Consider the following 17,683-nt stretch of genomic DNA (forward strand, 5'->3'; position numbering starts at 1 on the left):
GTTACGGCACCTCCCTGTTCGGTCACCCGCTGCTGATGTCTGTGCCACGCGCCCAGTGCACAAGGGAAGATCTTTACCAGCTCCTCCTGAAAAGACTGGCGTAAGTCTAGCCGGTCATGTTCGTTCGGTCACAAGCTAGTTTTGATTAAATATCGGGGGATCGTTTAGTTTTCAATATGCTGTACATTTATTATGTGTTTTTGTTATAGAAGGAAAACACATACAGTGACCATGATAGACATTATTTCTACAATAAAACAAAAACAATAATATTAATACGATTATAAAAATGTTACCAGATATGTCATTAGTCCTGGAATCAAATTTGTATTTTTCCTTTATTATGTTTTTTTTTTTTTTAAACTGCGTCGTATTGATTGTTGTCCATAAAAATATTTTTGTACATATTTTACTGCCAGTAGATGCATTCAATTATAAGTTTCTTTGTATAAATGCATCTCGTAACTAACTGCTTCTTGTATCTTCTGTGATCTTATGGTGTTATTGTGCTTGTTTATTTCAGTATCACTGGTTTTTGAGTGCATTTTGTTGTGATCTGGTTTTTAAAGGCCAAAGTTGTGTTGCCATTCATATGTGTCATGATTGTGTCCCTGCATAGGCGATATGTCCGTCCACTAGACCCTTCAGAAGAAGTAGAGGAGGAAGAAGATGAGGAAGAGTTGTACAAGGCACAGACCAATGGAGTTAGTGATGGTATGACTTTGTTTTTTATTTTAAAAGAAACTAATACTTTTATTCTGCAAGGATGCATTAAATCCATTAAAAGTGACTGTGAAGCAATGTTACAGAAGATTCCTATTTCAAATAAATGCTGGTCTTTTGAACATTTTATTCATCAAAGAATCTTGATAAAAATGTCACAGTTTCCACAAAAATATTAAGCAGCACAACTGTTTTAATGTTTCTTAAGAAATGTTTCTTGAGCAGCAAATCAGCATATTAGAATATTTTCTGAAGGATCATGTGACACTGAAGACTGGAGTAATGACAGCTTTGCATCACAGGAATAAATTACATTTTAACAAATATATTAAAATGGAACATAGTTATTTTAAATTGACATAATATAAGAGACTTCTTTCAAAAACGTTAAATGACCCCAAGCATTTAGTGTACCAATAATGATTCATTTATGAACAGATGAAGGTGAGGAAGACTCTGAGGCTACCAGCAACACGACTCTCAGGAGCTGCTGTCTTTCCTGTTGGACGGTCTACATGAAGACCTAAACCGGGTCAAAAAGAAGGAGTATATTGAACTCAGGGATGCTGATGGCAGACCTGACCAGGTGCTTTTCACACACAAACACACACACACACACACTATAGTACACAAAGAATAACTCCCGTAATGTGCACCTCATGTGATATATGAGTGACACATATCACTTTATTAATAATTCATTTATCGAATGCTGTTCTCACTCTTGTTTATAAACAAAGTGTGTAAATGAATAAATAAATTCCATTCTGTTTTATACGGTTGAAAGTTTTCATTCACATAGATTTTAAAAAATATCTGGCAATTAATTTGTTATTAACCAGTTTTTCCAGCTTAGTCTCTATAAAATCCACTATTGTTCAACCTCTAAACGTAACCATATTGATATCTCTACAACAAAACAAAGTGTTACTATGAGAATCTAATTTCTATTTATGCCTTACAGGAAGTGGCTGAGGAAGCATGGCACAACCATTTGCGGCGGAACGATTCGGTCATCGTCGACACATTCCACGGGTTGTTTAAGTCAACTCTGGTGTGTCCCGAGTGCAACAAGGTCTCTGTGACCTTCGACCCCTTCTGCTATTTGAGCGTGCCCTTACCTGTTAGTAAGGAGAGGGTCATGGAGGTCTTCTATGTGTCACTGGATCCCACAGCCAAACCCACCCAGGTTTGTATAATGTCATATACTGAAAAAAAACAGCAAAATACCAAAATCCTCAGTCATTTTTGGCAGGAAAAGCAGCATATGTGCAGCACGACAGACTTGTTCATTATGAGTGAGCCCATGCTATGAGTTTGGCAGATGTGAATGATGTAGCACTGCAGGTTTGTAAACAGGAAGACAGCTGGTGGTGTGAGATGATGTCATCAGAACCGGTTTTGCTTAAGGCAAAGTAGTCTGACAGTTCTGTTGAACAGCATTTAGTAAGGTTTCAGTAAAACCACTGCTTTACTGTGAGTTTTGTTCATCCTGATGACTGATGAATGTGTCTGTCTTCCCTCTGCAGTATCGTCTGATTGTCCCTAAAGCTGGCCGAGTGATTGACTTGTGCGCTGCCCTCTCTCAGGCAACAGGCATCCCTCCCAACCAGGTTCAAACAAGCCTTTTAACTACTGAAACACTGGCAAAATGTATTGACACATTTTTTATGGATATAATCTTGGTTTGATTAATGATATGACCCTGTATCCATGTCATCAAGAATCCAAACCCATTTAAAGTTTTTGTTCTGAGCTCATAATTGGTCTGCTCTTCACAGATGGCTGTGGCTGATGTTTTCAATCACCGCTTCTACAGGATTTACCAAACTGATGAATTCTTAAGCTGTATATTGGACCGGGACGATATATTTGTGTAAGATAGAACTAATGAGTAAACAGCTTTAATTGTACATACACGCCAACACATATACAGTGTTATTACAGATATACAGTGTTTATTAAGCCAGGTTCATTCATTTCCAATTACCTGGCAATATTGTCCATGAGAAATCATGAAATATATATATATATATGCAGTGGGTATAGAAAAGAATCAACCCCCTTTAAAATAATCACATTTTGTTGCTTTGTATGTTGGTGTTAAATCTTTCACTTGGATGTTATAAGTTGCACTGAGTAAATACAGCTGGATAAAACAAAAACTGTGTCTGTCTTGTGTCATGATTGTGTCCCTGCATAGGCGATATGTCCGTCCACTAGACCCTTCAGAAGAAGTAGAGGAGGAAGAAGATGAGGAAGAGTTGTACAAGGCGCAGACCAATGGAGTTAGTGATGGTATGACTTTGTTTTTTATTTTAAAAGAAACTAATACTTTTATTCTGCAAGGATGCATTAAATCCATTAAAAGTGACTGTGAAGCAATGTTACAGAAGATTCCTATTTCAAATAAATGCTGGTCTTTTGAACATTTTATTCATCAAAGAATCTTGATAAAAATGTCACAGTTTCCACAAAAATATTAAGCAGCACAACTGTTTTAATGTTTCTTAAGAAATGTTTCTTGAGCAGCAAATCAGCATATTAGAATATTTTCTGAAGGATCATGTGACACTGAAGACTGGAGTAATGACAGCTTTGCATCACAGGAATAAATTACATTTTAACAAATATATTAAAATGGAACATAGTTATTTTAAATTGACATAATATAAGAGACTTCTTTCAAAAACGTTAAATGACCCCAAGCATTTAGTGTACCAATAATGATTCATTTATGAACAGATGAAGGTGAGGAAGACTCTGAGGAGGCGGGGCCATCCAAGAAAGAGGAAGAGACTCAAGAAAGCAGTCAGACCGAAGAGCAGAACAACTGCCAATCAGAAGCCAGCCCGAGCAGCGAGGGGGAGGAGAGAGCCGAGGAGGAGGAGTCGAGCAGCGAACCGGACCGGGGCAGCAGTACGGAGGAGGGCCAATCAGCATGCGGCAGCACTGACACCAACTCCCAAGACGCCACTGACGTGGACCAAAGTGCTGGCGCGGAACCTTCGGGAAAGGAGGAAGAGGACGAAGATGAGGATGAGGAAGAAGAGGAGCCTGCATCTTGCGCGCAGGCAAATAAGAGGCTTCCGGGAAGACGGCACTACACTGAGAGGCGGAAAAAAGCCCTCTTTACCATGCAGGCGGTCAACTCTAATGGTACCACGGAGCGAGGGATGGGAGAGGCGGATGGCAGCTTCTCTTTCAGCTGTAAGTGCACTCTAATGAGAAACTCAATTTATTACAGACTTCTCTACACATCTGATGCTTTTGTACAACTTCAGGGTCATGCGCGGACAAGCGAGGGTCATAACAAAGTGAGATTGCATGTCTTTTATCTTTCCGGCTGCTCAATTCACATCTTTTGATAGTCATGGTATCTTTTAACTTGTTGCATTCATAAGCGCAAATGTTCCTGCTCCTAATGGCGTGACTCACTGTTTCTGTTTAGCTCAGCCATATATCGCCATCGACTGGGACCCTGACATGAAGAAGAAGTACTACAATGAGAATGAAGCCGAGGTAGGATTACTAATGAATGCTTTGATCCTTAAGAAATGCTTTGCGTCTGTTCTTTTACTAGGAAATGAATGTAATCTCTCATACAAGGATCAATCCAGTCTATTCCATTAGAGGTTTAGTGTTATACTCTTAGAGGGCAGTCGTGGCCTAAAGGTTAGAGAGTCGGACTTGTAACTCAAAGGTCAAGGGTTCAAGTCTGGGGGGAGTGAATCTACAAGCGCTCTCTTCCACCCTCAATATCACGACTGAGGTGAGACCCTTGAGCAAGGAACCAAATCCCCAACTGCTCCCCAGGCGCTTCAGCAAAAAAGGCTGCCCACTGCTCCGGGTGTGTTCACGGTGTGTGTGTGTGTTCACTACTCACAGCTGTGTGTGTTTACTTGGATGGGTTAAATGCAGAGCACAAATTCTGAGTATGGGACACCATACTTGACTCACTTTCACTTTCATTTGTATTGCTCCTAATGCAGTGATAAGTCGGGTCACCTTCACTTATATAGAGCTTTATACAATACAGATTGTTTCAAAGCAACTTCACAGTAATGAACAGGAAAATAACAGAATTGGTGATATGCAAGTTCTGCTGTAAAGCTGCTCTAAAAAGATTATTCAACTAAAGTCAGTTCATGTTGATTCAGTTCAATAACGGTGTAAAGTTGCTCAATTTCTGAAGCGAGTTCAGTTCAGCTATAAGCAGCTCTACAAAATAGAGCTGAATACTGTCGTTATTTCGCTTAAGCCAGTTCAATTATTAACTTAGTTCAGTTCAGTAACAGTATTAATGTTGCAAAATTCAGCAATTATGAAACAAATTCAAATCAGCTAAAAAGCAGTCCTACAGAAGACAATATTGTATTTATTCAGCTCGGTTCTTTTCAAGTTTTGTTCTCAATCAAAAGTGTCAGTGCAGTCAAATAAATAATATTACTGAATATAAAGTGTTTTAAACCAGCACTGCATTGCCTCGCTTTTCTCTTATTTATTTATTTAATTTATCAAAAACAGTGGTTCTCATCCCAGCACAGCACCAAAGGTTATGTACATAAAGTAAACATCATTAAAATAAATAAACAAACAAACATTTTTTCCCTTCCTAAGCTAGTTAATATTCTATTTATTGTGCTATCCTAAATATGCATTAGTTACATTTTTTCAAATCAGCATTTATCATTGTTTTTCTTGAATGTCCGTGACTCAGTCAGACAAAGTTTGTACCTCACCAGTCAGGAACCACTGGTCTGCTCTCACAGTGCTTTTTAAAGCTTTGTAATATGCAAATTATGCTTAAATGCAGTATTAATTTGATCCTTTAATTCATTAAATATCAAAATCCATTTGTTTCAGTCTTGGCTGTTTCGAGCTATGCAAACTGCAGCATTTCTGTTGCAAACATATGTTTTTTTCAATGTGTTTATGCAGAAATATATAAAGCATCAGAGCATGGACGTCCCTCACCAGCAAACCACAGTGCAGCTGCAGGAATGTATAGAGCTCTTTACCACGGTAGAGACACTGGAAGAGGAAAACCCCTGGTAATATACTACTTGGTTCTATCACAGATTCTAGCCTTTTATTCCAATCTATCCTTTATGAGCATGAAGAAAGAGGAACATTTTGTGTTCTTAGTTGCATAATTTAAAGCCAAAAGCATTTGTTTTCTAGAGATGTATTTAAAGAACAGGATTGCTTCCTCTGCACATGTAACTTTGTGTTTGTTTATGTGGTCTGTAGGTATTGTCCGACATGTAAAAAGCATCAGCTTGCCACTAAGATATTGGATCTGTGGTCTTTGCCGGAGGTTCTTATCATCCATTTAAAGCGTTTCTCCTACACAAAATACTCTCGAGAGAAACTGGATACCATCGTGGAGTTCCCCCTGCGGTAAGATGAAGACATGCATACACTAGTGTTCAAAAATTTGGGGTTGGTAGGATTTTTAAATGTTTTTGAAAGAAGTCTATTATGCTCACCAAGACTGCATTTATTTGAGAAATGTACAGTAAAAACAATAATGTTGTGAAATATTAAGATAATTTTCTATTTGAATGTATTTTAGAATGTAATTTATTCCTGTGATGGTAAAGCTGAATTTTCAGTATCATTACTCCAGTCTTCAGTGTCACATGATCCTTCAGAAATCATTCTAATATACTGATTTGCTGCTAAAGAAACCCTTATTATTATTATCAATTATGAAAACAGTTGTGCTGCATAATATTTTTGTGTAAACTTATTTTCACAAAATACTTTTTCCATTTTTTTTGAAGAATAAAAGGTTTAAAAGAACAGCATTTATTTGAAATATAACATTTTGTAGCCTTATTGATGTTTTTGCTGTCACTTTTTATCAATGTAATGCTTCCTTTGTATAAATATATTAATTGGTAATGTACAATTGTAAATGTTATTCATTCATTCATTTATTCTTGTGTAATGGTGACATACTGCATAATTATAGTGGAAAAATAGGGTCATAAATGTTCCTTCACATCCTCCCAATCTATAAATTAGTTAGCAACCTTTATATAGCAAACTAACTATCTTCAGTGGTTGATTCTCAAACTATTACATTTGTTTCCATATGTTGTTATTGCTCTGGTGAAAAGCAGCTCTCATTCTCTGACTGCAGGGATCTGGACTTCTCAGGTTTCCTCCTAAAGAAGACAGTGAACAGTACTGAACCTCCCTGTAGATATGACCTGATCGCTGTGTCGAACCACTACGGCGGACTCCGAGACGGTCACTGTATGCATCAGTCTTTTTAGCTTTTATTAAACAGCACTAATGTCAAAAATTGCATGCTATTTTGATTAGTGACAATAACATTACACAAATATTTCTCTTTTGTCCCCTTCTAGATACTAGTTATGCCCGGAACAAGGATAATGGTCAGTGGTATTACTTTGACGACAGCAAGGTGACCTATGCAAGGGAGGAACAAATAGTGGTGAGATTAGTGCAGCTTTCTGTGGTTTGCTTTATCAACATGAAATCAAAATTTTTTTGGTCTTGCCGTGCATGATTCATCAGTGCACGCTCTTCTAAAATGAAATGTTTGTTTTTCCTCGAAATACAATAACTTTCTCAGCCTCCGAAATGACTTGGCCACACGTGTCAAGAAAGACAGATCTGTTTAAAATGATGTCCACAAGAAATGGTCATATCAGTGGACTGGAGTTGTTTTATTCTACATAAACTCATGGTGGCCGCTCCCAAATTATTAGCCTGGATCTCAAATCCAGGCGTAATTTGGGAGTTGGCTAATAATAATATAATTAAAAATACAATTCATAAGTTTACTATTTGTGACCTTGGACCACAAAACCAGTCATAAGGGTCAATTTTTCTAAATTAACTAATGAATAAATAAGCTTTCCATTGATGTATGGTTTGTTATGATAGGACAATATTTGGCCGAGATACAACTATTTGAAAATCTGGAATCTGAGGGTGGAAAAAAATCTAAATACTGAGAAAATCGCTTTTAAATTTGTCCAAATGAAGTTCTTAGCAATGCATATTACTAATCAAAAATTAAGTTTTAATATATTTACAGTAGGAAATTTACAAAATATCTTCATGGAACATGATCTTTACTTAATATCCTAATGATTTTTGGCATAAAAGAAAAATCAATCATTTTGACCCATACAATGTTTTTTTTGGCTATTGCTAAAAATATACCCAAGCGACTTAAGACTGGTTTTGTGCTCCAGGGTCACATTTAGTGCTTTTATAGTGCTTAATGGTGATTCACGAAACTACATCTAAACAAACCAAACCATTTAATAAGCACAATATGACAAAAGTTTGGGGTCAGTACGTTTTTTTTTTGTTTTTTTTTTTAGACTTTTTAATACTTTACAAATGCTAGATAAGACATTTATAATGTAACAAAACTGTTCTTTTGAACTTTCTATACATCAGAGGATCCTAAAAAGTAAAATAATTTTTTTTATGAAAATAAATTTCCATAAAATTATTAAGTGTTTTCAACATTCGAAATGTTTCTTGAGCAGCAAATCAGCATATTATACTGATTTCTGACGGATCATGTGACACTGAAGACTGGAGTAATATTGCTGAAAATTCAGCTTTGCATCACAGGAATAAAGTACATTTTAAAAAGTATTTAAAATCGAAAACAAGACTTTAAATTGTAATTTTTGACCATTTAAATTCAGCCTCGGTGAGCAAAGGAGACTTCTTTCAAAAACATTAAAAAAAACATCTTTCTGTTTGACAGTCACTGGTCACTGAAACGTTCACTCTCCCTCTATTCTTGTAGACCAGTGCCGCCTACCTCCTGTTCTACCAGCGCCAAGACAAGATCCGCCATCCCACCATCCCTCCACCCATACCCTCCTCCACCCAGCCAGAGAACCACATCTCATCCCAGACCCGTGATGGCATGGATGGAGCCGCTTCCTGTGTCAGCATGGAGACGGACTGATTTCTGTCCTTTTGTCTTTTACACGTTCCACTTCATTCTTTCTCACTCTTATCACTTCCATCTTTCTGGCATACTGTCGATCGTCTTAATCAACAGAAACTTGAACCTCCGCCTCTGCTCTGACACCGACAGGAAGTGCGAGGCTGGGGCAACTCTCTCAGGCTGGTGCACGAGCATCATGGGGTTGGGAATGCAGATTTATGTGTTTTTTTTCTTTATGACGAACTCAAGGAAACGGGTTAGGCTGGTAGCGGCGGATTCAGCCGCTTCAATGACGATGAGAATTCAGAGAATGAGGTTGGCGCTGCAGTTGGTCATCACTGACGTGTTCTTTATTTTTTTCTAAGCTTGCTTTTCTGAGCTAGCTCAGCTGCTGTCCACAGTGGTGATGTTTGATCTGAACGTACAACCTTCAGCTGCACTGTTTAGCATCATGAATCAGGCCTTCTGTTTATTCCATCTTATTGTTTCAAGCAGCGACGTTCATCATGGGCGCTATTAGCAGGGATGGTTGGGATGGGGGTTTCTCGTATCAGGGACGACATGTTCAGAAATGCTGCTTCAGATTCCTGAGATCTTCTTGTTAAAAGGTGGGTGGAGAAATAGGTGGAGGTAAATGAGAAATAGCTTTCTGTCCACTCACTCGTGAACTATTTATTTTCGTAATTGCTAGATGCTAATGTGGCGTGAGAGATTATAAATGTAAAGAGCGGCTTCATTTTTATTTTCATTCTTTTGATGGTTTTTTCATCTGTCGTAAGGTCTGGGAAAAGCCACTCTGTTGCGGGACACAAACGGAGGCCTGTTTTCCAGCTTTTTTTTTTTTTATCTACTTGCAAAGAAATGCACCAGATTTAAATATTCCATTCTTTTTGACTAGCTGCGTGCAATTTATAACAAACTCTTTGGAGCTATGAGAATATTTCAGCAAAGTGCTTTCTGGATAGAGCTCTTTACGTGATGATTTTTAAGGCACCTCTGTACAGTATTTTTGTATTGTAATAAATGTTGTATTATCTTTGATCATTTGGACCAGATGCTGGGAATGGGGGAGCTTTCATTTTATTTTGTTAATTATAGATTGAATATATAATTGAATACACATCTTTTGATATGAATAAATGCTGACTATAAAGTCAAGGTTAGATTGGACACATTTGACTTCCATTTACATTGTTTTACCTCTGAATAAAAGGACGTGTAGACGTGCATTCCCTCGGTTCGTACTGATTGCATATTTTAACATTTCTCAGTTGCTCATAGTGTTGTAATTCGTTTGGCCCACTGCGTAAAGATCTTACAGAAAATGCTTTTTCATTTGCACTTCCCATTAAGTGACTGCTTTATTGCGTTCCTCAGATGATAATGGATACAGTTTATCGCACTGTTCTTTGAGAGATGTATAAACATATCACTATATGTGGGAGGAGCACTTAATGCATTCAGTATGTTCAAATATCTAATTAATAATAACACAGGTGAATATTCATACAGAAAATTCTGTATGAGAATGTCTATACATAATGATAGTATTTGTTTACTTAATTTATGCAGATTTAATTAAAAGTAAAATGTATTATTACAGTAAATTGTAAATGGCCCAATATGTTCTTGACTGGATTTGTGAGATTTACAAACTTTTTTTTAATAGTCCCTTAAAGGGGTCATATGATGCTACATGCACTTTTACAAGTTGTTTGAACTGAAATGTGTGTTGGCGGTGTGTTAAAATTATCAAAATCCACCCAGTGTTTTTTTTTTTATCTGCTCAAATCTTTCTCAAATCGAGCCGATCTCAGATGCCTGTCTGTGTGACATCACAAACACAGGCCCCTCCCACGATAGTTTGATTGACAGTAGCGTTTCAGCACAGACTGGACTGGCGTCTTACCTCAGACCCGCCCTGAGTGACTGTCATCAGTCCGCCATTGTTTCACCGCCGGAGCAGATGTAGACAAGAATGACTCCTAAGCGATTGAGGTCTTCTGTTGTTGGATGTAATAATGAACATAGCAGTCGTCATTTACTCCAGACATCTGAGCCGCTGAACTCGCAGTGGATTATGTTTGTTTTTGAAGAGAATGCGCCCCCGATCTACATAAATGCGTCTATGTTCGCGCGAATCATTCCTGATCCAGCTTCATCTACAGAAGACGTGTGTAAGGTTTTTTTAATGAATCTTTGCAAATCGCCTTTCCTAATAATGTGCTAATTAGCAAGTTTCAGCATCCTGTGACCCCTTTAAATGATTTAGCTCATTTCTCATCTGCAGTCTTCCACTTTATACAAGGTTTAATGAATGCAATGATCCATTTAAAAAGTTTTTTTTTGTTTTTACTATTTTTACTGTAATTAATGGCTTCATTCTACCATTTATTTCTAAAATGATTCACTAGTGCGGGAATCAACAGCTTCAGAAAGCCACATACAGCATAATTTCTTTAATGCAGCATGTTTCTAATATTAAATTCAGATATTTATTAGAGCTACCGTGCGACCTGCTATCATGATTATATTATTTCAGTGAAATCCATCAGATGGTCAGCTGTGAATATTTGAAATGTTAAAGCAATTAAATATGCTTGAGCTTATTTCTGTCAATGCTACACAATTGTTTTTGCAATATTCGAAAGCCCATTTCGCAGTATAAAACACCAATTTTCATATTTGTGCTTTTGCATTGTGGGGGCATTTTTGTACAGAAATGAAATATTATAAATAAGTTATCAAATAAAAGCTTTTGAGTTTTGGATATTGAGTATGTAGTATTTTCAGTCTGAAACAGAGTCGTGTAAGTGTTAAACATTTGAGTCACCTCTGTGTGATTCACAAACATTAGACAAACCACCTTCTAGCTTCTAGCTCATTTCCTCTCTTCTGATTCATAATTCCTCTCATCTGAAGCACAAACTGATTTCCTCCTCACCTTAGGGTTCCATATAATGTTTATTAAACAATTATCTCTTGCACAGTTACATTCAGTTTGCTGTTATACTATCTCTCTGACTGAAATAATGGCTTGTCAATAAAGGACTGTGTGTTATAATTACAAACCACAATAGAGAAAAACTGCCAGATATAGACCGTTTAATCAAAAAAAAAAAAAAACGAATATAATTTAGATCTATGCTTACAACAAATTAAATGTTCATGTGCAACACTCACAGTTCACAAAAACATGTCAGACATAGATGCTTTGCAGGACATTCACATTCATTCAGAACAAACTAAACCCCATCAAGATCACTGCAGTCAACGAGTATCAACATTGTAAAGAAATCACATCTGCTTATGAATTGAACCATCTTAACAGCACTGGTTCTTATCAAAAAGTGATTTGCAATCAGACAGACGTCAGAACAGGGTTGTTTTGTACTGTAGTTCTTAGTTAAAGAGTCCTCTGAAGTTCAGATCCTGACGCATGAGTTCCTCCTCTACGTTCTCCAGGGCCCATTTGTGCTCCACAATCTCCAAGGATTCCCACTCGCTCTGAAACAATGGTAATGAATACATTTAGAGCATTGAAGAGCTTTATACATCTGAGAAGAGTGTGAACATTCTGCTAAACGTCTCCTTTTGTGTTCCACAGCAGAAAGAATGGCATACGTGTTTACAACAGCATGAGGGTGAGTAAATGATGAGCACATTATCTCTCTCTCTCGAAGTATATAATTATTTGTGTACGAGGATCGAATCGACTTATTGCACCCGACACAATCGGCATTCCCCAAGAAATATAATGTTTCAATAGTTCTGCAATTATGCGAGCTTCAAAACGGCAAAGTTTAAGGTTTCGCAATTATCCTAAGATGATGAGGTTATGAAATGAAAGCAACCACGTTTCCACATCGGGGCTGCTGTTGCATGCATCAATCCGTCCACTGGGGCTGTAGGCACTGTACTCCCAAGAAAAATTTACTTTAAATTTGTGTTAAACACAAACAACTGCTGGCGTGTTTTTTTTTTTTTACGGACGTTGCATGCATGTTTATCCCAGAATAATTTCATATTGCTAAGAAAGAAACCACATAAAGAGAACGATAATCACATATAAACTGTTTAATTTGTGCAAATTATGTTCTACTCGCCTTAAATGCTTTATTAGGATCAGGAGGCATCGCCATCGCCGCCCCCGTCATTTGATCCTGCATAATTCTCGACTGATCCGCAGCTGAAAATAAACACCTTAGTTTAAATAGCTGAGCAAGTCATCTCAATTTCACAGAAAAAAATACAATATGTTAATATAATGTTTAATACAATACATAAAGGTAATTACACATTTTATATATAGATATATATATTCACTGTATGATATTAGATATTGTGTTATATTAAAATAATATACTGTATTGTAATATAATAATTTAATATAACACAATAAGGTTGAGGTCATAAAACGGTCTAAATATCAGAAACAAAAACAACCAACCATTGTCTTGTCCGAGGATGAGTGTGTACATGCTTCTGAGCCCAAACACATTAAGAAAATACCATGACGCTGAACTGACCCTATAAGAGCAACAAATTCAGATTTTATTCACAGTTTTCAGCTTCTGGTAATAAATAAAAAACATCAATGTCAATACTGTACCAGGAAGCGTCCAGAGAGATCAGCTCAATTCCTCTCTGTAACATGGGCTTGAATCTCAGAGTCAGAGGAAAGGGAACTTTAGCTGAACGGGAAACAAGCAGCACAAAAAAAATGGACCTTTATAACAATTCAATTAAACTCTTACAAGCTTACTTTTTTCAGATAACATTCACTTGAGATTTAATCAGATAAATAGCAGCCATTACAGCTTTTAGACATTTTCTAGTCATCCTCGTCTGCTTTTTGGGAAATCATTATAAGTCATTATATTTTTGTTTGGCAACGTTGAGAAAAAGCAAACTGTAGCTGCTTTAAGAGAGAACAGAAGCTTCCGCCAACCACTTGCATCAGCAGTGGACTGAACAAACACATATGCGGTAATCCTACTATGGTTAGAGCCCACCTACCAACGTCTGCCTTTCAGAAAATGAGTTATGAATGTACTGGCCAAACGTTACATCACCCAATTAAAATTCATGAGCCGGCTGTTAAGGTTTAGAATGTCTCCCTTCACATTTCAGATGCTTCCTACATCCCTGAATTCAATCGCACTTACAAATGATTGTTTTAGGAATAAGACTACATTCACACATGCTCACTAGATCCTTTTTATCATTTTAAGGGAGTTGCTCACCATCAAAAAATGGAAATTTGCTTAATATTTACTCACCCTCAGGCCAAACAAGATGTAGATGGGTTTGTTTCTTCATCAGAACAGATTTGGAGAAATTTAGCATTGCATCACTTGCTTACCTCTGCAGTGAATGGGTGCCGTCAGAATGAGAGTGCAAACAGCTGATAAAAACATCACAATAATCCACACGACTCCAGTCCATCGATTAATGTCTTGTGAAGCAAAAAGCTGCGTGTTTATAAGAAACAAATTCATTATTAAGACGTTTTTAACTTTAAACTGTTGCTTCCAGCTAAAATGCATGTCCTCTATCCATAATATCACTTTTTACAATGAGCTTGGATTTTCTTCACAGGAGGAAGCGTTATTATAGATTATGGACTACAAGCAATGGTTTAAAGATAAAACGACTAAATGATGGATTTGTTTCTTTGTCTTGCTTCACAAGACAATAATTGATGGACTGGAGTGGTGTGGAATGGATTATTGTGATGTTTTTATCAGCTGTTTGGACTCATTCTGACGGCACCCATTCACTGCAGAGGATCCATTGGTGAGCAAGTGATATAATGCTAAATTACTCCAAATCTGTTCCGATCAAGAAACAAACTCATCTACATCTTGGATGACCTGATGGTGAGTACATTTTCAGCGAATTTTCATTTTTGGGTGAACTATTCCATTAATTCTGACAATTAACAAAAGCTCTTACTTGTGACAAAACCAGAAAAGGCCCAGTTGATCCATCCTCCAATCAGAATCATTGGCAGCACATTGGTCAGATTCCCCTTCATCATGTCCATCAACGTGCTGGGGTCTGGGACAGGTTTTCAGGCATAGTTATTGCAGATCTTATAATTATAATATAGTAGATAATTTCTTCTATGCTTAGGATGTTAAAGTAGCTCTTACCGGTCATGGGGTTTTTGGGGATCACCTTTCTTTTGACCTTCTTGAAGAATCCAGTCTCAGGGTTGTTGAAATAGTGTTTTCTCATGGCAAATGACTGAAATGAGACCGCGTCATTGATCAGTGACACAAACATGTAAATGGAGCTTTATAAGTTTATTCCATGCAAATATCCTGGGAACTGTAATTCATGAAGTAATTAATACCTGTTTGGGAAGATATTTTCCATTTTCTCTCAGGATGCGGCTGCGCAGCAACACCTGGCTGTCATTTAAAACTAATTAATACGGATAAATGTATATGCATTCACAAAATACACAATGTACACAATCATACACAATGATTAAGTATAAACTGCAGCAGTTGCAATTAGATTCTAAAATATTATTCCCTTAAAATTTTTCCTTAAGTTCCAAGTAATTAAACTCTTAAGAAGAACTTGCCTAGGATTTAATACTTTTTCAGGAAATAAGACAGATTTCCATATATTGTAATTGGGACAAATTTAAAAGATCTGATGATCAGGTTTGGGCAGAATTTAGGAAATGTCTCCTTTTCAATTCAGAGGATTTTGCATAATTAATTATACGTTGACTCCCTGATATGCAGAATACATATTTGCATACAGTATTTCTAAACAATAATGTTCAATACTGCCAATATAATTCACTCAGCAATCAAAACTTATTTTAATTTTGCCATGACAACTTTATAAAGATAAATACTGACAACTTTTTTTTTATTATTCAAATCAATTATACATTTTTAGTCAATTTTTTTGTTGAATATAATTAAACAATTTAATAGATGGAATTTAATTCATCAATATTCTGCCAAGACAAACTATGTAAAGATAAATACTGATATATTTTTTGAAGTTAATTATTATTTTTATTAAAATGAAGTATTGAATATAATGGAATTTTATTAATGTTTTTTAACATTATTCATTTTTTGCCATCTTTTTTTAATAGAATTACAGTATTCTACATATTGTGAGTTTGATAACATGAATTAGTCATCTCACCTGTCAGACACCTGCTGCAGATCCACTTTCTTGTCGTTATGAATCAGCTGAGTGATGTAATGCCGCAAAACTCCGACGAAGAATGTGATGAAGACTATGGGCAAAACAACCCACAGGCGAATGCTGGAGTCTAGCAGCAGCTCTGGGCCTGCCATTCCTACACCAAAACTATCCTTTACAACTATCTGTACTCAAAACACTGACACTTTAAAAGTTTATTATAATGCTCAAATTACGACAAAGTGAAAAGTCAAAGTATGGTAAAACTACTGCACTTTTATACTATAGTAACGGCACATTGCTGCGTGAACATGCGCCATGTGGGCAGCTGCTTTTTGACCTTTGAACTAGTAGTGAGGTCCGATTCGTGAACGAGTCGTTCTATTGAGTCGGATCTTTTAATGAAACTGTTAAACCGATTCACTAACCAGTCTGAATGATTCAAATGCGAATTGGACCGAATCAGTCTGTGCGCCACTCAAATGAATATGACTTTACTAAAGGAAAAATATGTATTATTGATTTGCTTTTGTTATTAGGGAAATGTTATATTCGTCTAAAAACTCAATTTTGCTCAAAACAGCCTTTAAAGTTTATTTAGAATTTGTCAAATTAAAAAAAGAAATCGAAAAGCCCAAAGAACGGTCTCTGCTGAATTGAACATGTTTGTGATGCCCATTCATTTTTTATTTATCTTTTAACTTATGTTTTCTATTTTATTTAAATTGTTTCAATTTATACTTACAAAATGTGTAAACGTGAGAAATATGTCAAGAACTTGCTGTTGAATTCTGTAATTTTGAAAGTTCAATAAAAAAAAGAGTCATAATTGAACCGAGTCTCTTTTGAACATGACCGTTTTAGTAACACACATACACGAAATATAGATAGTTTAAATAAGTGAGTAATGTGTGCATAATAACTTTAGTCAAACGTTTCAAACATGTAATATACCATTCGAAGATGTCTGGGATCTAGTCATAACGTAAAAAAAACTTTTTAACGCGTTCCTTGAGACCATAAAGACTATAAAAACAGACGAACTGTTTCAAAGAACCGATTCGCAGAAATGAGTCGCATGTCCCATCACTACTTTGAACTATGACATATTTACATATTCACATATGTTTTATTATGTGCTTATTTTTTTATCACTAACCGATAGGTAAAAGTATGGCTAATATATGAAATATATATATATAAAAAAAAAAAGTACCTGACGCCATTTCCGGTTTCGAAGACGTTTCCGTGTGTATCTTGTAAACAAGTAGGGAGCCACGTGACAGGCTGAAGGAAGGTTTAGCTTCACACAGTCGAGCATTTTCTATTAAAACAAATTCGTTTGTCAGCTGCAAGATTTTTACCGCTGCACCAGCCCAGCGAAGGGGCTGTCGATCTCTGATGCACGTTAATATTAGAAACATTGACTACGATTAAAATAAATAGCGCTGTATTATAGTCGTTCTGCAACCATCTTTTTTCATATCATGACTCCTGGGGCGCCCGTTATTAATGAAAAAGACTTGCAGTATGAGACTTTTATCAATGAAGTATTGAAACGAGACTTACAGTAAGTATCATCGCTTGATTTTTAGCTTTGGTGAAACAGCTGCAATAGCAATGCTACATGTTTGTACCATGGTAATCCCGTGATTTCTTTAAATATGTACTATCGTAATACCATGGTATTATTTGAAGTACCATTGAGTTCCACATAAATGCCCATTTTACATGATAACGTATATGTATATGTTAATCTCTCTCTCTCTCTCTCTCTCTCTCTCTATATATATATATATATATGTATATATATAGAGTGGA

The 17,683-nt window shown here is 36.4% G+C and overlaps 3 protein-coding genes across 3 annotated transcripts in view; 2 read left to right on the forward strand and 1 right to left on the reverse strand.

Annotated features, from left to right (window-relative positions):
* Positions 1 to 9,258, forward strand: part of LOC107674283 (ubiquitin carboxyl-terminal hydrolase 11-like) — a 17,987-nt gene extending 8,729 nt beyond the window's left edge. The window contains exons 10-21 of the mRNA XM_016468226.1: positions 1,185 to 1,309; positions 1,688 to 1,912; positions 2,253 to 2,336; positions 2,505 to 2,599; positions 2,927 to 3,021; positions 3,469 to 3,933; positions 4,175 to 4,245; positions 5,665 to 5,777; positions 5,977 to 6,126; positions 6,875 to 6,990; positions 7,104 to 7,192; positions 8,534 to 9,258. Of these exons, the coding sequence (XP_016323712.1) occupies positions 1,185 to 1,309; positions 1,688 to 1,912; positions 2,253 to 2,336; positions 2,505 to 2,599; positions 2,927 to 3,021; positions 3,469 to 3,933; positions 4,175 to 4,245; positions 5,665 to 5,777; positions 5,977 to 6,126; positions 6,875 to 6,990; positions 7,104 to 7,192; positions 8,534 to 8,698 (1,793 nt within the window). The 3' untranslated portion in view covers positions 8,699 to 9,258. The remainder of the gene's footprint in view (positions 1 to 1,184; positions 1,310 to 1,687; positions 1,913 to 2,252; positions 2,337 to 2,504; positions 2,600 to 2,926; positions 3,022 to 3,468; positions 3,934 to 4,174; positions 4,246 to 5,664; positions 5,778 to 5,976; positions 6,127 to 6,874; positions 6,991 to 7,103; positions 7,193 to 8,533) is intronic.
* Positions 9,259 to 12,052: 2,794 nt separating this feature from the next.
* On the reverse strand, positions 12,053 to 16,215 carry LOC107674347 (ER membrane protein complex subunit 3-like). Its single transcript, XM_016468302.1, has 8 exons — positions 15,863 to 16,215; positions 15,042 to 15,099; positions 14,839 to 14,932; positions 14,639 to 14,743; positions 13,293 to 13,374; positions 13,131 to 13,210; positions 12,787 to 12,869; positions 12,053 to 12,187 (listed from the first exon to the last, which is right to left on the reverse strand). The coding sequence occupies exons 1-8, from the start codon at positions 16,015 to 16,017 to the stop codon at positions 12,083 to 12,085; spliced, it is 762 nt and encodes a 253-aa protein (XP_016323788.1). The 5' UTR covers positions 16,018 to 16,215; the 3' UTR covers positions 12,053 to 12,082.
* Positions 16,216 to 17,105: 890 nt separating this feature from the next.
* LOC107674348 (protein UXT-like) overlaps positions 17,106 to 17,683 on the forward strand; it is a 5,937-nt gene continuing 5,359 nt past the window's right edge. Inside the window, exon 1 of the mRNA XM_016468303.1 lies at positions 17,106 to 17,432. Within this exon, the coding sequence (XP_016323789.1) occupies positions 17,350 to 17,432 (83 nt within the window). The 5' untranslated portion in view covers positions 17,106 to 17,349. The remainder of the gene's footprint in view (positions 17,433 to 17,683) is intronic.

This window comes from Sinocyclocheilus anshuiensis, unplaced genomic scaffold (genome assembly GCF_001515605.1).
Source record: "Sinocyclocheilus anshuiensis isolate Anshui unplaced genomic scaffold, SAMN03320099.WGS_v1.1 scaffold188, whole genome shotgun sequence".
In the NCBI taxonomy this organism is placed as follows: Eukaryota; Metazoa; Chordata; class Actinopteri; order Cypriniformes; family Cyprinidae; genus Sinocyclocheilus; species Sinocyclocheilus anshuiensis.

What these genes read in the sequence shown, in the direction of transcription:
- LOC107674347 (XM_016468302.1), bottom strand. Translation starts at nt 16,017, where the DNA reads ATGGCAGGCCCAGAGCTGCTGCTAGACTCCAGCATTCGCCTGTGGGTT. An exon ending in CCCCAAAAACCCCATGACCG is followed by an intron (nt 14,744 to 14,838) that starts GTAAGAGCTACT and finishes AACCTGTCCCAG; the next exon opens with ACCCCAGCACGTTGATGGAC. An exon ending in ATCTCTCTGGACGCTTCCTG is followed by an intron (nt 13,211 to 13,292) that starts GTACAGTATTGA and finishes TTGCTCTTATAG; the next exon opens with GGTCAGTTCAGCGTCATGGT.